The following is a 24,070-nucleotide window of genomic DNA, read 5'->3' on the forward strand; positions in this document are numbered from 1 at the left end:
ACTTCCTCATCTGACCCTCACCTCTCAAACCCCATCTGTGTCCATAAACCTACTCACCTGACCCTCACCTCTCAAACCCCATCTGTGTCCATAAACCTCCTCACCTGACCCTCACCTCTCAAACCCCATCTGTGTCCATAAAACTCCTCACCATACCCTCACCTCTCAAACACCATCTGTCCATAAACCTCCTCACCTGACCCTCACCTCTCAAACCCCATTTGTGTCCATAAACCTCCTCGTCTGACCCTCACCTCTCAAACCCCATCTGTGTCCATAAACCTCCTCACCTGACCCTCACCTCTCAAACCCCATCTGTGTCCATAAACCTCCTCGTCTGACCGTCACCTCTCAAACCCCATCTGTGTCCATAAACCTCCTCACCTTCCCTCACCTCTCAAACCCCATCAGTGTCCATAAACCTCCTCATCTGACCCTCACCTCTCAAACCCCATCTGTGTCCATAAACCTCCTCGTCTGACGCTCACCTCTCAAACCCCATCTGTGTCCATAAACCTCCTCACCTGACCCTCACCTCTCAAACCCCATCTGTGTCCATAAACCTCCTCACCTGACCCTCACCTCTCAAACCCCATCTGTGTCCATAAACCTCCTCACCTGACCCTCACCTCTCAAACCCCATCTGTGTCCATAAACCACCTCATCTGACCCTCACCTCTCAAACCCCATGTGTGTCCATAACCTCCTCACCTGACCCTCGCCTCTCAAACCCCATCTGTGTCCATAAACCTCCTCACCTGACCCTCGCCTCTCAAACCCCATCTGTGTCCATAAACCTCCTCATCTGACCCTCACCTCTCAAACCCCATCTGTGTCCATAAACCTCCTCACCTGACCCTCACCTCTCAAACCCCATCAGTGTCCATAAACCTCCTCATCTGACCCTCACCTCTCAAACCCCATCTGTGTCCATAAACCTCCTCACCTGACCCTCACCTCTCAAACCCCATATGTGTCCATAAACCTCCTCACCTGACCCTCACCTTTCAAACCCCATCAGTGTCCATAAACCTCCTCATCTGACCCTCACCTCTCAAACCCCATCAGTGTCCATAAACCTCCTCATCTGACCCTCACCTCTCAAACCCCATCTGTGTCCATAAACCTCCTCACCTGACCCTCACCTCTCAAACCCCATCTGTGTCCATAAACCTCCTCATCTGACCCTCACCACTCAAACCCCATCTGTGTCCATAAACCTCCTCACCATACCCTCACCTCTCAAACCCCATCTGTGTCCATAAACCTCCTCACCTGACCCTCACCTCTCAAACCCCATCTGTGTCCATAAACCTCCTCATCTGACCCTCACCACTCAAACCCCATCTGTGTCCATAAACCTCCTCACCATACCCTCACCTCTCAAACCCCATCTGTGTCCATAAACCTCCTCACCTGACCCTCACCTCTCAAACCCCATCTGTCCATCAACCTCCTCACCTGACCCTCACCTCTCAAACCCCATCTGTGTCCATAAACCTCCTCACCTGACCCTCACCTCTCAAACCCCATCTGTGTCCATAAACCTCCTCAACTGACCCTCACCTCTCAATCCCCATCTGTGTCCATAAACCTCCTCACCTGACCCTCACCTCTCAAACCCCAACTGCATCTATAAACCTCCTCATCTGACCCTCACCTCTCAAACCCCATGTGTGTCCATAAACCTCCTCACCTGCCCTCACCTCTCAAACCCCATCTGTGTCCATAAACCTCCTCACCTGATCCTCACCTCTCAAACCCCATCTGTGTCCATAAACCTCCTCAACTGACCCTCGCCTCTCAAACCCCATCAGTGTCCATAAACCTCCTCATCTGACCCTCACCTCTCAAACCCCATCTGTGTCCATAAACCTCCTCACCTGACCCTCACCTTTCAAACCCCATCTGTGTCCATAAACCTCCTCATCTGACCCTCACCTTGCAAACCCCATCTGTGTCCATAAACCTCCTCGTCTGACCCTCACCTGTGAAACTTCATCTGTGCATAAACCTTCCCTTCTGGAACTCAAACCTTGCACATACTCAGTAATCCAGCATTGGAAGGGAGAAAAGCACTGTTGCTACCCTCTGGGTAAATAGACCTTCCATCTGTACAACAATTCCTCTTTGTGGGGTATTTTTTGTGATTTTAAATGCCTCTAACAAATGTTTTCTCCGCTTTGAAAATCTAAGAATGGAAATATTGAAGTAAGAGAAGAGAAGATTGGATGTGCTCAGTGAGTTGGGCAGTGTTTGTGGCGAGAGGAACAGGGAACGTTGCAGGTAACTGACATTCTAGCAGATGCTCTGCACTCTTCTCACCTCAGCAGAGTGACCCCTTCTGCAGCACACAGCTCCAGCCGCTGCAGGAGGCTCCGATTTCATATTGAACCAGAGGAAATGGAAAGAGGAACTGAGTACTAGGTTTAGGAACACAGATTTGATGGCTAAGCAGTTCTGACATTACCTGGCATGTGTCTTTGGGTGTTGACTGCTGGCTTCTGAATAGCCCTTCCGTTTCAAACAGTTTCTCACGGGATGAGCTTTTGCTTCTTTTTCGACGTCGGTACTTCCTCCCAGACGTATCAGGAAGATCTTCATCATCGCTGCTGTCAAGGGTCCCTAAGTCCCGAGTCTGTCTGTTGCAGTTTAAGTCCAGCTGCCCCAAATAGTGGGGGCTGGGTGCGGTGTGCTCCCCCATCTGCAGTTCTCTTTCATCAACCGCCACTTGGCCATCGGGGCCCCTCACACATATCCGTATGGGGGACGGTTCGGAGCCTGAGCGCATGGTCTCAGTGTAACGGCCGGATAACGGCCATGTGACGGACTTCACTTCGGTGCACATCAACTCATTGTCCTGCTGGGAATCCATGAAGTAGGTCTCATCAGATAACTTCCCAGAGTGTGGCCTGAACTCAGTGAGGGCCGAGCTCCAGCCAGTGTCATCATCATTATCTCCATCTGTTCCCATCTGATCGTATGCAGACACCACATCTGCCTCCTGCTCCAGGGCTACAAACACTCGGCTCTTTGGCTTAGTCAGCAGCTGAGGGGGTCCGGGGGTCCGACACTGCATCACCATCCAGTTGCCGTCAGGACTGTGGAGCACGGCCGAAGAGCCTGCAGCACAAAGCAAGAACATCAGTACATACCGAAATGCACAGGAGCAGAGGCCATTCAGTTCTGGGGCATCTACTAGATCCCATCTTTCATTGTTTGATATCCCTCAATACACATATAGAATGTCAAACAGGACAGCACACGTACAGACTCTTTCCTCCACTATACATCGAACAGGACAGCACACGTACAGACTCTTTCCTCCACTATACATCGAACAGGACAGCACATGTACAGACTCTTTCCTCCACTATACATCGAACAGGACAGCACACGTACAGACTCTTTCCTCCACTATACATCGAACAGGACAGCACACGTACAGACTCTTTCCTCCACTATACATCGAACAGGACAGCACACGTACAGACTCTTTCCTCCACTATACATGGAACAGGACAGCACATGTACAGACTCTTTCCTCCACTATACATGGAACAGGACAGCACACGTACAGACTCTTTCGTCTATACATCGAACAGGACAGCACACGTACAGACTCTTTCCTCCACTGTACATCGAACAGGACAGCACACGTACAGACTCTTTCCTCCACTATACATGGAACAGGACAGCACACGTACAGACTCTTTCCTCCACTATACATCGAACAGGACAGCACACGTACAGACTCCTTCCTCCACTATACATGGAACAGGACAGCACACGTACAGACTCCTTCCTCCACTATACATCGAACAGGACAGCACACGTACAGACTCTTTCCTCCACTATACATCGAACAGGACAGCACACGTACAGACTCTTTCCTCCACTATACATCGAACAGGACAGCACACGTACAGACTCTTTCCTCCACTGTACATCGAACAGGACAGCACACGTACAGACTCTTTCCTCCACTATACATGGAACAGGACAGCACACGTACAGACTCCTTCCTCCACTATACATGGAACAGGACAGCACACGTACAGACTCCTTCCTCCACTATACATGGAACAGGACAGCACACGTACAGACTCCTTCCTCCACTATACATGGAACAGGACAGCACACGTACAGACTCCTTCCTCCACTATACATGGAACAGGACAGCACACGTACAGACTCTTTCCTCCACTATACATCGAACAGGACAGCACACGTACAGACTCGTTCATCCAATGTGATTCTGCCAGCCATGATGTCAAACCGAACTATGATTCTTCTCTGGGTATTAGTGTTTACTGTGGAGTGTTTGCAGAATTACTCTTGGTCAGAATTGAATCAGATTTATGAACACTTTTAATCGTGATCCATATCCTTATGTGAAACAACACTAACATATCTGCTTCCACCAGCATCCGTCACAGCCTGTTCCAGGCACCGCACTCTCTGTGGAAAAAACTTGTTCTGCATATCTGCTTTAATCTTTCCCCCTTTTGTTTTAAATTAATATTCACCAATTTTTTTCATTTCTATCCTGCAGAAAGCTCTATATCTCTCAAAATTTTATTAACTTCTTTCAGGGCTCCTTTCAATCTCTGATGCCCCAGAGAAAACATAGTAAGTGTGCTGAGCCGTTGCTTGTCACAGCACCCTGGTGAGCCTGTCCTGCATCCTCTTCAAAGACTTCCTTCAGTGGGGCGACCACAGCTTCGAATGATTTGTAAAACAAAGTCTTTCACAGTGCCTCAGGAAATGTGACAGTAATAACCAGTTACCACTCCGCAGGCTCAGCCTCTTTCGTAACATTGCATCCCTGCAGCTAGAGCTGGGATGATGTAGCTTCCACTCCCAGTTCGCTCTCCAGCCTACTTTTGGCTGCCACACAGCCCAGCTCAAAAAGCAAGGAGCTAGATTTAAAAAAACATTTGTTTGAAATGTTCAAATCAGCTTCAAATTTCCAAAGATGGAAGTTAGTCACAGAATCATGGGTCTTTCAGCCTAATTCATCTATGCCCTAATTTAAGGCCGAAGCAAGTTTTTCAGAAAGGCTGGATCGTTGATTCGGTGGTTTTGGATTCGGACTGGGCATTTTGAGACTGAAAGGATAATGTTATTTCCTCCCTGACTCTCAGTCTTATCTTCTCAGCTCATACACTAAACCTCTCTCACTCAGCATCAGCAATCCACACCACTTACCACTCTACCTCAAACCAGTCCACGGCTCATCATTAACCTTTCCTCCATTTGTCAATGTGGGAAGCTATCTTTTCACTTTCTGGGGCAAAGCTATTTCCACCATACCTCTTCCCGTCAACTACCTTACATTAATACCCTTAGTTATTAACCTCTCTGTTGGGTGAAACATGTTCTTCCCATGGCTTTGGATAAATCAGAGAATGGCTAAAGCATAAAGGGGGATCACTTGGCCCACTGATGTACCAGTGTTCGTGCTGTGCCACTCCCCGATGTCCTCCCCAAATTCTGCCTGTCAGATACGTATTCCAATGCTAAAAGTAAACCTTCATCCATTACTCCCCATTCACCCACACCCAGTAGTGTACTCCAAACACTTGCTGTTACCTATGGTTTCCTTGGCAGCCACCTTCATTCTATAGCCACTAACTCTTGACCTTGTAGAGTCATGGAGTTGTACAGCACAGAAACAGGCACATGACCAAGGTTCTCACCTAAGATAATTCCATTTGGCCATAACCCTCTAAACCTTTCACAATCATGTTCCAGTCCAAGCACCTTCTGAATATTATTAATATACCTGCCTTGTCACTTCCCACTGGCAGCTTATTTCATATACCAACTACCCTTTGTGTGGAAAAAGTTACTCTTACCTAAAGCCTATGTACTAGAGCTCTCGACTCTCCGGATTTCTTTACTTTGTGAAAAAGACTGAGTGCATTCTTCCTATTTATGCTGCTTGTGGTTCTACTTGGTCACCCTTCAGTTCCTTATGCTCCAGTGAATTAGTCCCAACATGCTCAGCCTTTCTCCAAAACAATGGGAACAGTTCCTCTTTGTCTACGCTCTCCATGACCATAAATCTAACATAAGCCCTCACAATTTCCTCTGTTCCAAGCAGAACAGTCCCAAATTCTCCATTCCTTCAACAGAACTAAAGCCTCTGTAATCTTTTTGACATCTTTCCTTAAGTGCAGCACTCACAACTGGATGTAATACTGTGACTGACCTGGTATCAAATTTCATTACTGCTTTTTACACCCTTAAACGTTGTGTGGTTTTAAACATATGTTTCCGAACATTCCTGACCTCTCTATACTCCTCTTTAGCATTAGGCCCTCCAGTTTCAGTTGCCCTTTCTCACCCTTTGCATCACTTCACACTTCTCAGCATTAAACTTCAAATGCCATCTATTTGCATATTTCACCAGTCTGTCTATAATCTCCTTGAAGTCAATTTCTACCCTTCTAAAAGTTCACAATGTTTATGCTATCAATGAATTTTGGAATCATGCTTTGTATGTGTAATCTTTCATTAACATAGGCCAAGAAGAACGATGGCTTTTGGGAAATCCACAGTACTCTTTTCTCTGGTCTAAAATCACATTCCTACTACTGCCCTCTGCTTCCTGGTACTTAGCCAGGTTCCTGTGAAAGATACTACACTCCCTGTGTTTCTTCAGTTTTCAATTTTCATGACAAATACACAATGTGACATCAACTACTTATTGGAAGTTCACATATATCACCTCAAGCATGATTCTCCTATTAATGTTCTAAGCTACTTCATCAAAAAATACCAATATAAGTGTAAGAAGTGTCTTCGTCTGATCATTCCAGGTGATTGTAAATTCTGCCCAGATTACTGGTCCACACATTGAATTTTAAAAGTCTGATCAGGCATTAATAATTCACCTCTTGATGAAAGTCCACCTTTGATTCTAACACTGACTTCCATGCCAGCTTCCCTTACCCAGGAGAAAGCAACCCAAGCTGTTGAAAATTAAAGCTGTAGAAGTTCCATGACTTTGGACGTTTATGTAATTTTGACTTTCCCAGTCATATCTTTGGTGGAAGCACTAAATGAACATACAGAGGCACTGTATGATGCTACTTACACAGAATTTACACCAGCATTTTCCTTAGGCTATTTGAGAGACATCTCAGGAAATGTCACCCCATTGTTGGACCAGCAGAACTTCTCCATTTAATCTTGTCACAAGGTATCAGGTGGGATTACTAATAATATTTTCTAGAACAGGGGTTCCCAACCTGGGGTGCCCGCACCCCCGGGGGGTGTGAGATGGAATTTCAGGGGGTGCAACGAAGAGTGGCTTGTGTGCTTGAGTGACGAGTCACGAGTCATCACTCAGCCAGCTGCCAGTGTGCCTTGAGAAGTGGAAGTAACGTTTGTCTCAAACACACTCCAGTCTCCCGCTGCCCAAGTCGAGAGAGATGTAAACTCACTCCAGTCTCCCGCTTCCCGAGTCAAGAGACGTAAACTCACTCCAGTCTCCCGCTGCCCAAGTCGAGAGAGATGTAAACTCACTCCAGTCTCCCGCTTCCTGAGTCAAGAGACGTAAACTCACTCCAGTCTCCCGCTGCCCAAGTCGAGAGAGATGTAAACTCACTCCAGTCTCCCGCTGCCCGTCGAGAGAGATGTAAACTCACTCCAGTCTCCCGCTTCCCGAGTCAAGAGACGTAAACACACACCAGTCTCCCGCTGCCCGAGTCGAGAGAGATGTAAACTCACTCCAGTCTCCCGCTGCCCGAGTTGAGAGAGACGTAAACTCACTCCAGTCTCCTGCTGCCCGAGTCGAGAGAGATGTAAACTCACTCCAGTCTCCCGCTTCCCGAGTCAAGAGACGTACACTCACTCCAGTCTCCCGCTGCCCGAGTTGAGAGAGACGTAAACTCACTCCAGTCTCCCGCTGCCCGAGTTGAGAGAGACGTAAACTCACTCCAGTCTCCCGCTGCCCGAGTCGAGAGAGATGTAAACTCACTCCAGTCTCCCGCTTCCCGAGTCGAGAGAGACGTAAACTCACTCCAGTCTCCCGCTTCCCGAGTCGAGAGAGACGTAAACTCACTCCAGTCTCCCGCTGCCCGAGTCGAGAGAGATGTAAACTCACTCCAGTCTCCCGGTGCCCGAGTCGAGAGAGACGTAAACTCACTCCAGTCTCCCACTGCCCGAGTCAAGAGAGATGTAAACTCACTCCAGTCTCCTGCTGCCCGAGTCGAGAGAGATGTAAACTCACTCCAGTCTCCCGCTGCCCGAGTCGAGAGAGATGTAAACTCACTCCAGTCTCCCGCTTCCCGAGTCGAGAGAGATGTAAACTCACTCCAGTCTCCCGCTTCCCGAGTCGAGAGAGATGTAAACTCACTCCAGTCTCCCGCTTCCCGAGTCGAGAGAGATGTAAACTCACTCCAGTCTCCCGCTTCCCGAGTCGAGAGAGATGTAAACTCACTCCGGTCTCCCGCTTCCCGAGTCGAGAGAGACGTAAACTCACTCCGGTCTCCTGCTGCCCAAGTCAGCGTTGAGGATTCTCATCAGTGTTACCTGGGAGTTACACCTCAAGAGTTGAGGAGTCAGACAGACTGACAGACATACTTTACTGATCCCGAGGAAAATTGGGTTTCATTACAGCCGCACCAAGAATAGTGAAGAAATATAGCAAATTAAAGCAATATAAATAATGAAATAATAATAAGTTAATCATGCCAAGTGGAAATAAGTCCAGGACAATAGGCTATTGGCTCAGGGTGTCTGACACTCCGAGGGAGGAGTTGTAAAGTTTGATGGCCACAGGCAGGAATGACTTCCTATGACGCTCAGTGTTACATCTCGGTGGAATGAGTCTCTGGCTGAATGTACTCCTGTGCCTAACCAGTACATTATGGAGTGGTTGGGAGACATTGTCCAAGATGGCATGCAACTTGGACAGTATCCTCTTTTCAGACACCACTGTCAGAGAGTCTAGTTCCACCCCCACAACATCACTGGCCTTACGAATGAGTTTGTTGATTCTGTTGGTGTCTGCTACCCTCAGCCTGCTGCCCCAGCACACAACAGCAAACATGATAGCACTGGCCAGCACAGACTCGTAGAACATCCTCAGCATCATCCGGCAGATGTTAAAGGACCTCAGTCTCCTCAGGAAGTAGAGACGGCTCTGACCCTTCTTGTAGACAGCCTCAGTGTTCTTTGACCAGTCCAGTTTATTGTCCATTCGTATCCCCAGGTATTTGTAATCCCTCACCATGTCCACACCGACCCCTTGGATGGAAACAGGGGTCACCGGTGCCTTAGCCCTCCTCAGGTCCACCACCAGCTCCTTAGTCTTTTTCACATTAAGCTGCAGATGATTCTGCTCACACCATGTGACAAAGTTTCCCACCGTAGCCCTGTACTCAGCCTCATCTCCCTTGCTGATGCATCCAACTATGGCAGAGTCATCAGAAAACTTCTGAAGATGGCAAGACTTTGTGTTGTAGTTGAAGTCTGAGGTGTAGATGTCTCATCAATGTTAGCTAGAAGGTTACATCTCAGAGTTAAAAATCATCTCATAATGCCAAAATCTTTATACATCCCGAATCAACCATCGAGTAACGACTTCGCGTTAAAACCAAACCCGCAGACAGTAGGTAAATTATTCAATTATAAAATTTTAAAAAGCTGCATTTTGATAAAAAGCAGCTGAAGTTATTCATCCGTATTTGTCTCAATGCATTAAAGAAGTTTTTGAATTTCAAAAGTTTTTTTCTCTTAAAAGGATTTTTTCTTGAATCGTTGATAATTTTGAATTGTGTTAGTTGAGGAGGTATCATGGTTAGCACTGAGGGCTAACCACAGATCTTGGCGTAACCACAGATGATATCGTAGTATAATATTCGAAAGCATATTTCTCGTGATTCTTTGCTATAGGCGTGTCTGGTTGAGTAAAGTGGTCATCCCTGACTTAGATAGTTTTTCTCATATTAGCCCATATTTTTCTCTTTACCCTTAACCCTTCATCATGTCAAAAGGAAGGAAATAGAATGATGACTATGTGTGCTTCGGTTTCACTTGCACAACAGGAAATGATGGTTTGCAAAAACCCCAGTGCATTCTTTGTAGCGTTGTGTTTTCCAACTCAAATCTGAAGCCATCCGAGCTTCAAGAGCACTTCAAGAACTAGCATGGCGGAGCTGATGTTGAAGGACATGATGTTGGGTCATTGAAAATCAAAAGAGCTCGTTTTGATTCACAAGGAACTCTTCCAAAATTAGGTTTCATTTCTGTTGAAAAACCACTACTTCTTGCTTCATACCGAGTGGCATATAAAATGGCCAAATCCAAGAAGCCCCATACAATTGTGGAAGATCTCATCAAGCCATGTGCACTGGAAATGACAACAATTATCCTGGGCAAAGAAACAAGAAAAAAATTTGAACAGGTGCCCCTATCAAATAATGTCATTCACAACTGAATCAGTGATTTGAGTGAAGATATTTTGGACCAAGTCATCTCAGATATCAGTGCTAGTCCTCTTAAAATCTCTATTCAGTTGGATGAGTCAACTGATGTCTCCAGTTGTAGTCAACTCATCACATTAGTGAGGTATGTCAATGATGGTGCTGTGAAGGAAGATTTCCTGTTTTGTAAGGATCTGAAAACAAACACAACTGCAAAGGATGTGATGCAGCTGGTGAAAGACTTCTTTGCCAAACATGATTTAGATATCTAAATCATTGGTTCTGTGTGCACTGATGGGGCACCTGCAATGCTTGGAAATAAATCTAGCTTTTCTGCATTGATGAAAAAGGAGATTCCAGACTTGCAAGTTACCCATTGTTTTCTTCATCGGCATGCTTTGGCATCAAAAATATTGCCGCCAAATTTGAAGAAAGTCCTTGATACTTGTGTGTAGATCATCAACTGGATCGGAGGTGTGCTTTGAACCATCGTATCTTCAAATCATTTTGTGAGGATCTGGGAAGTGAGCATTCAGTTTTGCTTTTCCACACAGAAGTCTGTTGGTTGTCACGAGGACAAGCTTTAACCCGTTTCTTTGAACTGCGGGAAGAAATCAAAGTTTTTCTGGAGGAGGTTGAATGTGATCTGGTTGGGGCAATGGAATCACAGGAATTCGCCCAAATGCTGGCTTACTTAGCTGACATTTTCACTTGTATGAATGACCTGAGTGTTTCTCTTCAAGGAAAAAGGATAAACATATTGAAGGCTTGTGAAAAGTTGAATGCCTTCAAAGAAAAGTTATGTCTTTGGTGTCGAAGGATGGAAAGAGGCAGTCTCTCAAATTTTCCTTCAGTAGAAGAGACACTGGATCCATAACTCCTACTGTGCATGAAGAAATTGTGGCTGGAGACCTGAAGATTTCAGAAGAATGGATCATGAATCCATATTCCTACAATTTGGAGAAAATGTCAGATGATGAAGAGCTGAAGGAAGATCTTACTGATTTGCGGAAAAATTGAGCTGTTGAAATGCAATTTGAAAGCAAGACTTTGGAGGAGTTTTGGTGTGCAGCACTGGATATGTTCCGAAGACTTGGTGGAAAAGCATTCTGTGTCCTCATTCCATTTGCAACAACATACTTGTGTGAATCCGGATTCAGTTCTCTTTTGTTAATCAAGAATAAAATCTAGGAATCGCCTGAATCCACAGGCAGACCTGCGGCTCGGAGTCAGCAAGAAAGTTCCACGTTTTGACAAAATCATGAATGAGAAGCAGGAGCAAAGAAGTCATTGAATTTTATGTTCACAATTGGGATTGATTTTACTGTTTACAATTTTTTCTGAATAAATTAGAATCTAATTGCTCAATTTATATTTGCATTTTATGCACTGAGTTAAAAGCTTATTTTTTTAGGTTCAATTTGTTCACCGGCAGTATTGTACACGGTTCAATTTGTGGTTCAAAAATTAGAAATTAGACTTCTTCATCTTTAAATGTGATATTTCTTTTGTAGGGGGTGCGAACATTAATCAAACATTTCCTAGGGGTGTGGGGCATAGAAAAGGTTGGGAACCACTGTTCTAGAAGGTTCCTGTATGCCTTTGTTTTTGTTCCGTGTCTGGTACTGTTAACATTGAAACTGTTATATAGGTAATGCCCCGGTTCAATTTTTTACTGCTATGCTGTCGGCATTTCATTCAGCAGTTCTGTAGGATCAGTCTGCTCTGCTGTCAGCCTGTCTGGGTTATTGTTGAAGATGAGGGATGGCGGTACTGAGGGCAGGTTTCTCTGCTGAGTGGCATAAGGTTGGGCTTGAGGGTTTTGTTTGGGGGGGGGAGATGAAGAAAGGGATGCTGGGGAGAACCGGTCGTGGGATACGACCCGGTGGGAGACCCGTTTATTCGAGATGCATCGCGAGTGACGTTTGGAAGGTGGCGTGTGCTTTCACGCTGACCGTGGATCCAGCGCGTGAGTGACAGAGAAGTTTAAGATGAGCCCCAACTTGTGCACATTGGACTGTTTAATTAGAATGGGCCCTTTTCTTTTTGTTATTCTTTACTAATCCTTTAGTTAAAATTTATAAATATAATTCCTTTAATCATATGCAGTATACTGTCTGTTATTTCGAGGCCGTAATTTGTAACAGGGTAGCAAATTACACAGCATCCACACAAACCGGGGTTTGGGATGGGACGAGCCGGCTCAATCTCACGAGTTAGGCAGGACCGGAGAGTGACTTCCTAGACTTACACAGCCAAGGAAACCAGGGGGTTTCGTTTATCTTTCTCTGCGACTACTGAAGCCCCATCCGATGGAGATGACATTCCGCAATCAACATTTTGGAACTGGCAACTTGCAACAGTCTGCCATTGGCCAGGTACCTGCGTTATCCAGTAGTTCCATGCTTTTCCATGTTGGCAGTGAGATATCCATCCTTCGAGAGTATCCCTGGCTCCACATGGCCTCTGCAGCTTCAGCTCTCTCCTTGGGTGGAGTATCTGCATTAGTCAGTAAGGAGTCGGAGTGAGACCTCTGGAAAGGAAAAACATACAGCAGTTTATAGTGTGAAAATATACTCTTCAATTGTTCTTTCTTAACCCTATGATTGATTTAGTCAATTGAGAACATGGGACTCATCACCCCAGCCAGAGGGATCACCATCTTCTCTGCAACTTCAAGTTGCCACTTTCCCAATTCTAATGATGGCTCTCAAACACTGAGTCTGCTTTTCCCATCTAGGATGTAGCTTCAATTACTGACTGCTTCTAGTGTTTTCTGTTTTTATGTAAGAGTAGTCGATTCAGCCCAATAGATCATATAACATTTACAGCATGGAAACAGGCCATCTTGACCCTTCTAGTCCGTGCCAAAAATGTCCATGGCACATCCCTTCCCACCATGAGTAGTTTCTACATGAAATACTGCCTCAGGAAGGCTACACTTGTCATCAATGATCCCTACCATCTAAGCCATGCTGTTTTCTCACAGCTACCATCAAGCAAGTGTCGTAGAAGCCAGAAGTCCCACACCATCAGTTCAAGCACTCCATTCCTGAAGCAACATGCACAATCCAAATCACTACATTTCTGCAAGACTTTCTCCACTTTAATCACTCTGCATTAAAATAGACTACGTGATTCTTTGTTCTAATTGTACTCTTTCTTGTAGAAATTGTGCACAATTTATGCTTTCTTGTGAATGCTGTCGATGTGATGCTACATGTAGGTGGGTGTGCTGCGAGTACTCATTGCACCTGGACCTGCAAGTACTTGTGCAGGTGACAATGGACTCAAATGTGATTTTAGATTACTGGCATCTGCATTGTCTTTTTGATTTTCATGTTATGGTTGTGACATGAACTGACACGTTGGACCTTTAAGATGTATAAGGACAGGTTTTTTTACTGAGCCCAAATTCTGGAACTCCCATCAGCTCTGGGGGGTGAGGGGCAACTCCATCACAAGCAGTGCAGTGGTTCAAAAAGGTGGCTCACTGTTATCATAGAGTCAAAGTCATAGAGACATACAGTACAGAAACAGAATCTTCAGCCCATGCAGTCCATGCTGAAACCACTTGATCTGCCAAGTCCCATCGACCTACACCTGGACCATAGTCAACCATTCCCCTGCCATCCGTATACCTATCCAAACTTTTCTTACATGTTGAAATCGAGCTTGCATGCATCACTTGTGCTGGCAGCTCATTCCACACCCTCATGACCCTCTGAATGAAGAAGTTTCCCTTTATGTTCCACTTAAGCATTTCCCCTTTAACCCATAACAGTGGAAAAAGACCGCTTGCATCTACCCTATCTATATCCCTCATAATTTTGAATATCTTTATCAAATCTCCTCTCAGTCTTCTAGGTTTCAAGGAATAAATTCCTAACCTATTCAATCCTTCATTATAACTTCGGTGCTCCAGTCCCAGCAACATCCTCATAAATTTTCTCTGCATGCTTTCAACCTTATTTACATCTTTCCTGTAGGTAGGTGACCATAACAGCACACAATACCAACGTCTTGTACAATTCCAACATAACATTCCAACTGCTGTGCTCAATACTTTGATTTTTGAAGGTCAATGTGCCAAAAGTTTTCTTTACTATCTTGTATCTTGTACCCTATCTACCTGTGCTACCATTTTCAATGAATTATGAACCCGTCTTCTCGGATCCCTTTGTTCTACCGCACTACTCAGTGCCCTACCCCTCACAATGCAAGACCTATCCTGGTTGCTCCTGCCGAAGTGTAACACCTTGCAGTTGTCTGCATCAAATTCCATCTGCCATTTTTCAGCACATTTTTCCAGCTGCTCCAGACCTAGATTTTTCCAAGGCTCCGATAGTCTTCCTCGCTGTCCACTACACCTCCAATCTTGGTGTCATTGCAAATTGGCCGATCCAATTAACCACATTATTATCAAGATCGCTGATATAGATGAAAAACAATAATGGACCCAGCACAAATCCCTGTGACACTCCACTAGTCACAGGCCTCTAGTCAAAGAGGTAACCATCTACTATCATTCCCTGGCTTCCCCTACAAAGTCAAGGTCTACTCCAATTTACTACCTCATCTTGAATGCCGAGCAACTGAACCTTCTTGACCAATCTCCCATCTGGGACCTTGTCAAATGCCTTGCTGAAGTCCATGTTGACAACATCCACTGTCTTTCCTTCATCACCTTTCCTGGTAACTTCCTTGAAAAACTCTATAAAATTGGTTAGTCATAACCTACCACACACAAAGCCTTGTTGATCATCCTTAATCAGTCCATGTCCATTCAAATACTTATATATCCGGGCTCTTTGAATACCTTCCAATAATTTTCCCACTACTGATGTCAGACCTATAATTTCCTGGTTTATTTTTAGAGCCTTTCTTAAACAGCAGAACAACATTAGCTATCCTCCAATCCTCTGGTACCTCACCTGTCACTATGGATGATTTAAGTATCTTTGTTAGGGCCTCTGCAATTTCTGCACTTTTCTCCTGCAGAGGAAAGTCCAAGGGAATGCCTTGTCAGGTCCTAGGGATATATCCATCATTATTTGCCTCAAGACAGCAAACACCTCTTCATCTATAATCTCTATCATGTCCATGATCTTGCTTCTGCTTTGCCTCACTCTGATAGACTCTGCATCTATTTCCTGAGCAAATACAGATGCAAACAATCCATTTACCATCTCCCCCATCTCTTCTGGCTTCACATATAGATTATCATTCTAAACTTCCACAAGACAAATTTTGTCCCTTTCAATCCTTTTGCTCTATCTGTTGATTCCCTTATGATTCACCTTCACCATGTCTGCTAGGGCCTTGTCACCCCTTCTTTTATCCCTCCTGATCTCTTTCTCGCATTTCTTATACTCCATAAGCACCTCATTTGTACCAACCTGCCTACAGCTGCTCTGCAACTCCTTTCCCTTCACCAGGGCGTCAATATCTCTCTCAAAAAACAAGGTTCCCTAAACCTGTTTTCTTCACCTGTTATCCTGACAAGCTTTTGTTCTCAGAATTTCACATTTGAAGGCCTCCCACTTACCAAGTACACTTTGCTAGAAAACAGCTCGTCCCAATCTACACATGCCAGATCATTTCTGATACCATTAAGATTGGCCTTTCTCCAATTTAGAATCCCAACCCAAGGATCAGACCTATCAGTTTCCATGTTTTCTTTGGAACTAATGGTATTATGATCATCAGATGCAAAGTGTTCCACTACACAAACTTCTGTTATCTGCCCTGTCTCACTCCCTAATAGGAGATCAAATATTGCACTTTCTCATTGGGATATATATGTACTGATTAAGGAAACATTCCTCAAACAAGAGAGAATCTGCAGATGCTGGAAATCTGAGCAACACACACACAAAATGCTGAAGGAACCGAGAGGCCAGGCAGCATTTATGGAAAAAGGTACAGTTGATGTTTCTATCCTGCCGAAGTATTTCGGTCTGAAAGACTGACTGTACTTTTGTGTGTTACAAGGAAACATTCCTGAACACATTTGACAAATTCTATTCCATCTAGTTCTTTTACAGTCTGGGAGTCCAGTCAATGTGTGAAAAGTTAAAATCACCTACCATAACAACCTCATGTTTCTCGCAATACTTCTTGCATTGAAATATATGCAGCTCAACACATTAGTCCCACCATGATCACTTTTTGATTCCCGACTTCGTCTGAGGTCTTAAGACCATCTGTCTCCAGAACTTCCGCATTGCCCATTCAGGAACTCTGTTTCCCAACCCTCTGCAACTCTAGTTTAACCCTGCTCCCCACCATACAGCATCAGCAAACCTTCCTGCGAAGATATCAGTCCCCCTCCGGTTCAGGTGCAAACCATCTTTCCTGTACAGGTCCCACCTTTCCTGGAAGAGAGCTCAATGATCCAAAAACCTGGTGCTGTACCAACTCCTTAGCTATCTGTTAAAGTGTATAATCTTCCCATATCTAGCCTCACTAGCACATGGCATGGGTAACAATCCTGAGACCATGACCCTGGAGGTCCTGTCCTTTAACTTAGCATCTAACTCCCTGAATTTATTTTGCAAAACTTAGTCACTCTTTTTACCTATGTCATTAGTACCTACATAGACCATAACCACTGGCTGCTCACCCTCCTGCTTAAAAATGCTGCAGACTCGATCCAAGGCGTCCCAGATCCTGGCATCCAAGAATGTGACCATTAGAAATAGGAGCAGAATTAGGCCATATGACTCTGCCATTTTATCTTGGCTGGTCCATGTTTCCTCTCAGCACCAGTCTCCATACCTCTACATGCTCTGACCAATTAAGAATCTATCAATGTCTGCCTTAAATATGCACAATGACTTGGCCTCCACAGCTGCCTGTGGCAACAAATTCCACAGATTCACCACTCTCTGGCTAAAGAAATTCTTCTTCATCTCCATTTTAAAAAGACATCCTTCTATTCTGAGGCTGTGTCCTTTGATCTAAGACTCTCCACCATAGGAAACATTTTCTCCACATCCACTCTGTCAAGGCCTTTCACCATTTAATAGGTTTCAATGAGGTTACCCCTCATCATTCTGAATTCTAGTGAATACAGGCCCAGAGCTATCAGACGCTCTTTGTATGAGAAATCATTCAATCCTGGAATCATTTTTGTGAACCTCCTTTGAACCCTCTCCAGTTTCAGCACATCCTTTCAAAGACAAGGAGCCTAAAACTGCTCTCAATATTCCAAGTGAGGGCTCACCAGTGCTTTATAAAGTCTCAATATTATATCCTTGCTTTTATATTCTAGTCCTCTTGAAATGAATGCTAACTTCACATTTGCCTTCCTCACCACAGATTCAACCTGCAAATTAACCTTTAGGGAATCCTGCATAAGAACTCCCAAGACTCTTTGCACCTCAATTTTTAAAATTTTCTCTCCACTTAGAAAATAGCCAACCCTTTCATTTCTTCTGGCAAAGTGCATGATCATACACTTCTTGACAATGTATTCCATCTGCCACTTTGCCCATTCTCATAATCTGGTTGTCTCCTTCTGTTATCTCTCTACTTCCTTGAATGTACCTGCCCCTCCATCTATCTTCATATCACCTGCAAACTTTGCAACAAAGTCATCAATTCCATCACCCAATCATTGACACATAATGTTAAAAGAAGTGGTCCCAACACAGACTACTAGTCACCGACAGCCAACCAGGAAAGGCTGCCTTAATTATCGCTCTTTGCTTCCTGCCAATCAGCCACTGCTTTATCTATGCTAGAACCTATCCTATAAAACCATGGACTCGTAGCATGTTAACCAACCTCATGTGGCACCTTGTCAAAGACCTTCTGAAAATCCAACTACACAACATCAACTGATTCTCCTTTTTGTGTCCTGCTTGTTATTTATTCAAAGAGTTCCAAAAGATTTGTTAGGCAATATTTTCCCTTGAGGGAACCATGCTGACTACGGCCTATTTTATCATGTGCTTCCAAGTACCCTAAGACCTCATCCTTAATAACCAACTTCAACATCTTCCCACCCACTGAGGTCAGACTAACTGGCCTGTAATTTCCTTTTGTCTGCCTCTCCCCCTTCTTGAAGAGTGGAGTGACGTTTGCAACTTTCCAGTTTTCCGGAACCTTTCCAGAATCTAGTGATTCTAGAAAGATCATAACTAGTGCCTCCACAATCTCTTCAGCCACCCTTTCAAAATGGCGGAATGTACACCATCTGATCCAGGCAACTTATCTAACTTCAGACACTTCAGCTTCCCAAGGAGCTTCTCCCTAGTAATGGTGACTTCACACACTTCATGACCCCTGACACCTGGAACCTCCACCATACTGCTGGTGTCTTCCAGTGACGACTGATGCAAAATACTTATTCGGTTTGTCTGCCATTTCCTTTTCCCCATTACTACCTCTCCAGCATCATTTTCCAACAGTCCAATATCCACTCTCGCCCCTCTTTTACACTTTATGTATCTGAAGAAACTTTTGATATCTTTTTTAATATAGTGAGCTAGCTTACTTTCGTATTCCATCTTTACCTTCCTCTAATGACTTTTTAGGTTGCCACCTGTTAGTTTTTAAAAGCTTCCCAATCCTCTAACTTCCTACTAATCTTTGTTCAATGATATGCCCTCCTTTTGGCTTTTATGTTGGCTTTGACTTCTCTTGGTCGCCACAGTTGTGTCATCTTGCCTTTAGAACAGCTCTTCCTCTTTGGGTGTACTGTATATATGCTGGGCCTTTCTAATTGCTTCCAAAAAATCCAACCATTCCTGCCAGTGTTCTTTTCCAATACATTCTGGCCAGCTTCTCCTTCACACCGCTGTAATTTCCTTTACTCCACTGTAAAATTGATATATTTGACTTCAGCTGCTTCTCAAATTTCAGGTTGAATTCAATCATATTATGATCATTTATCCCGAAGGGTTCCTTTACCTTAAGCTCTCTAATCAAATTCTGGTTCATTGCACAACACTCAATCCACAGCTGCTCTAAAAAGCCATCTCATAGGCACTCTATAAATTCCCCCCTTGGGATCCAGCACCAGCCTGGTTTTCCCAATCTCCCTGCATATTGAAATATCTCATGACTATTGTAACATTGCCCTTTTGGCGTGTATCTTCTATCTCCCGTTGTAATTTGAAGACCACATTCTTACCACTGTTTGGGGGTTTGTATACAACCCTCATCAGGGTCTTTTTACCTTTGTAGTTACTTAGCTCTATCCACAATGGTTCAGCACCTTCCGATCCTTGGACATTAAACTCCCAGCGATAATCTTCTTTCAGCTGTGATTCAGTGATGTCTACAACATCATACCTGCCAATCTGTATCTGTGCTACAAGTTCATCTACCTTATTCCATATACTGTGCGCATTCAAATTTCACACCTTCAGTTCTGTAATTCAGCCTTTTTGATTTTGTCCACCTTTTACATTGTAACTCATCCTGTTGACTTAACAGCTTCTCATTGCTAGGAGTCTCTGGTTGTAAACCAAATACCTCATCTCTCCGGTTCCCATCCCCCTGCCAAACTAGTTTAGGCCCTCCTGAGGAACCCCAGTCAACCTATCTGCAAGGATTTTGCAATTCCCCTTTGGTTCAGATGTAACCTGGTCCTCTTGCACAGTTCATACTTTCCCCGGAAGAGATCTCAATGATCCACAAATCTGAACCTCTGCACCAGTTCCTCAGCCACGCATTCACCAGCCTAATCATCCCATTCTTATCCTCACTGGCATGTAGCACAGGCAGCAATCCAGAGATGGAGATCCTGTTTCTCAGCTTTCTACCTAGCTCCCTGACATCTCTCTTCATGATCTCCTCACCTTGTCTACCTATGCCATTGGTGCCAATATGTACCAAGACTTCTGGCTGCTCACCCTTGCCCTTGAGAATGCCATGGACCTGATTCGAGACATCCCTGAACCTGGCACCAGGGAGGCAGCATACCATACCATCCCGGTGCTCTGTGTGCCCACAGAACTTGGTCTCAGTTCCTCTGGCTATGGAATCTCCTATTAACACTGTAGTGCTCTTCACCTTTCTGCTCTTCTGAGCTACAGTACCAGACCCAGAGTCCCATCACTGCGACTCCCTGGTAGGTATTCCACCTCAATAGTATCTAAAGTTATATACTTACTATTGAGGGAATGGCCACAGGTATACTCTGCACTGGCTGTGCATTTCCCCTCCTGACAGTCACACAGTTACCTGTCTCCTGCAGTCTCTGGGTGACCATCTCCTTCTAGCTCCTGTCTATCACCTCCTTGTTCTCCTGTATGAGTTGGAGGTCTTCAAGCTGCAGCTCCAGTTCCTTAGTATGTTCTTTCAGGAGGTGTAGACTTCCCACATCCCACACACAGTACAAAACACTGCCCCTGCAGCCATTTTCTCTAAGCTACTATGCCCTAACAGATGAGGAATGAACAAATAAGAACAGAGAGAGTGTACCTTACCAAATACTTTACCTTGTCCAATCCTGATCTTGCCTAAGCCTGATGAGCCAAAGCCACTCTAAACAATGCTCACTCTGCTTTCACCTGAATTCTTTTTACTGGCCCTTTTTAATGATTCCCTCTTGCAGATTGGTTGTTCCTGAACTCAGAGAAACTGCCGCAAAAACTGCCTTTAAAATCTCGATCACCGCTCCAATTCAAAGCTAGCTCTTTTTACGCAGCCCTGACGAGTGAGCAGCTTCGAGTTCCTGTGAGTCAACATCCTGGAGGATCTGTTCGGGGCCCAACACATTGATGCAATCAGGAAGAAGTCACGCCAGTGGTCCTACTTCATTCAGGGTTGGAAGAGATTTGGCATGTTACCAAACATAGAGCATCCTGACTGGCTGCATCACAGCTTGGTATGGATATTCCAACGCACAGGATCGCAAGAGGTTGTACAGGCTTGTCGGCTCAGCCAGCTCCATCATAGGCACAACCATCCCAATGTCAAGGACGTCTTCAATAGACTGTGTAGCGTCCATCATAGAGGGTCCTCACTATTCAGGTGAGCTCTCGTCTCAGCAGGTGGCTTTGCAGATGAAAGACTCACACTCAGTGATTCAGAATCACATTCTTACTCTCTACCATCAGACATCAGAACAGCCCACAAACACAAAACACCAAGCCCTCTCAATTCCTCCGGCTCTGCTCTCAGGATGAGCCTTTTCATGAAGGAGATGTCCTCCGTTTTTAAATGAAAAGGGCTTCCCTTCCTCCACCATCAACGCTGTCCTTAACTGCATCTCTTCCATTTCACACATGTCTGCTCTTACCCCATCCTCCCGCCACTCTACCAGGGATAGGGTTCCTCTTGTCCTCACCTACCACCGCACCAGTCTCCATGTCCAGCACATAATTCTCCAAAACTTCTGCCACTTCCAAATGGATCTCACCACCAAGCACATCTTTCACTCCCTACGCGACCTCCTTGTCCATTTGTCCCTCCCCACTGAACTCCCTCCTGGCACTTATTCTTGCAAGCAGAACAAGTGCTACACCTGTCTCTCCATCTCCTCCCTCACTACCATTCAGGGCCCTAAACAGTCCTTCCAGGTGAGGTGAATCTTCACCTGTGAGTCTGTTGGGATCACATACTGTGTCCGGTGCTCCTGGTGTGGCCTCCTGGAATTTGGTGAGACCCGATGTAGATTGACAGACCACTTTGCCGAGCATCCATGCTCTGTCCGCCAGAACTAGCAGGATCTCCCAGTGGCCACCCATTTTAATTCCACTTCCCATTCTCAATCCGATATGTCCACCCGTGTCCTCCTTCTTTGTTGGGAAAAGGCCACACTTAGGTTAGAGGAACAACACCTTATATTCTGTTTGGATCATCTCCAACCTAATTGCATGAACATTGATTTCTCAAACTTTCAATAATGCCTCCCCCCCTCAACCATTTTCCATCTCCTCGCCCACCCATCGCCTCCCTCTGGTGCTCCTCCCCCCATCTCCCTTTCTTCTTTCTTCCATGGCCTTCTGTCTCTTTCACCAATCAACCTCCCAGCTTGTTACTTCATCCCTCCCCCTCCAAGTTTCACCTATCACCTTGTATTTCTCCCTCCCCTGCCCCCACCTTGCAAATCTACTCCTCAGCTTTTTTTTCTCCAGTCCTGCCAAAGGGTTTCAGCACAAAATGTTGACTGTACCTTTATTCATAGATGCTGCCTGGCCTGTTGAGTTCCTCCAGCATTTTGTGTGTGTTGCACAAACACTGACTCAGTATTTATTTTATAATTTATAGCAATTTTATGTCTGTGCTGTCTCAAAGATACAAATTTAACATAATCTAAGACAGTGATAATAAACCTGATTCTGATATTTAATATATTATTGATAGACAATAGACAATAGGTGCAGAAGTAGACCATTTGGCCCTTCGAGCCTGCACCGCCATTCTGAGATCATGGCTGATAATCTACTATCAATACCGGTTCCTGCCTTGTCCCATATCCCTTGATTCCCCTATCCATAAGATACCTATCTAGCTCCTTCTTGAAAGCATCCAGAGTATTGGCCTCCACTACCTTCCGAGGCAGTGCATTCCAGACCCCCACAACTCTCTGGGAGAAGAAGTTTTTCCTTAACTCTGTCCTAAACGACCTACCCCTTATTCTCAAACCACGCCCTCTGGTACTGGACTCTCCCAGCATATGGAACATATTTCCTGCCTCTATCTTGTCCAATCCCTTAATAATCTTATATGTTTCAATCAGATCCCCTCTCAATCTCCTTAATTCCAGCGTGTACAAGCCCAGTCTCTCTAACTTCTCTGCGTAAGACAGTCCGGACATCCCAGGAATTAACCTTGTGAATCTACGCTGCACTTCCTCTACAGCCAGGATGTCCTTCCTTAACCCTGGAGACCAAAACTGTACACAATACTCCAGGTGTGGTCTCACCGGGGCCCTGTACAAATGCAAAAGGATTTCCTTGCTCTTGTACTCAATTCCCTTTGTAATAAAGGCCAACATTCCATTAGCCTTCTTCACTGCCTGCTGCACTTGCTCATTCACCTTCAGTGACTGATGAACAAGGACTCCTAGATCTCTTTGTATTTCTCCCTTACCTAACTCTACACCATTCAGATAATAATCTGCCTTCCTGTTCTTACTCCCAAAGTGGATAACCTCACACTTATTCGCATTAAACGCCATCTGCCAAGTATCTGCCCACTCACCCAGCCTATCCAAGTCACCCTGAATCCTCCTAACATTCTCATCACATGTCACACTGCCACCCAGCTTAGTATCATCAGCAAACCTGCTGATGTTATTCTCAATGCCTTCATCTAAATCGTTGATGTAAATCGTAAACAGCTGTGGTCCCAATACGGAGCCCTGTGGCACCCCACTAGTCACCACCTGCCATTCCGAGAAACACCCATTCACTGCTACCCTTTGCTTTCTATCTGCCAACCAGTTTTCTATCCATGTCAATATCTTCCCCCCAATGCCATGAGCTCTGATTTTACCCACCAATCTCCTATATGGGACCTTATCAAATGCCTTCTGAAAATCAAGGTACACTACATCCACTGGATTTCCCTTGTCTAACTTCCTGGTTACATCCTCGAAAAACTCCAATAGATTAGTCAAGCATGATTTGCCCTTGGTAAATCCATGCTGGCTTGGCCCAATCCTATCA

The 24,070-nt window shown here is 45.0% G+C and overlaps 1 protein-coding gene across 1 annotated transcript in view; it reads right to left on the reverse strand.

Annotated features, from left to right (window-relative positions):
- The window catches only part of LOC140714004 (rab effector MyRIP-like), a 706,896-nt gene that overhangs the window by 97,538 nt on the left and 585,288 nt on the right, over nucleotides 1-24,070 (reverse strand). The window contains exons 9-10 of the mRNA XM_073024678.1: nucleotides 12,822-12,972; nucleotides 2,471-3,123 (exon numbers count right to left, since the gene is read on the reverse strand). Coding sequence (XP_072880779.1) covers nucleotides 2,471-3,123; nucleotides 12,822-12,972 — 804 coding nt within the window. The remainder of the gene's footprint in view (nucleotides 1-2,470; nucleotides 3,124-12,821; nucleotides 12,973-24,070) is intronic.

The sequence above is a fragment of the Hemitrygon akajei genome, chromosome 20 (genome assembly GCF_048418815.1).
Source record: "Hemitrygon akajei chromosome 20, sHemAka1.3, whole genome shotgun sequence".
Taxonomy (NCBI): Eukaryota; Metazoa; Chordata; class Chondrichthyes; order Myliobatiformes; family Dasyatidae; genus Hemitrygon; species Hemitrygon akajei.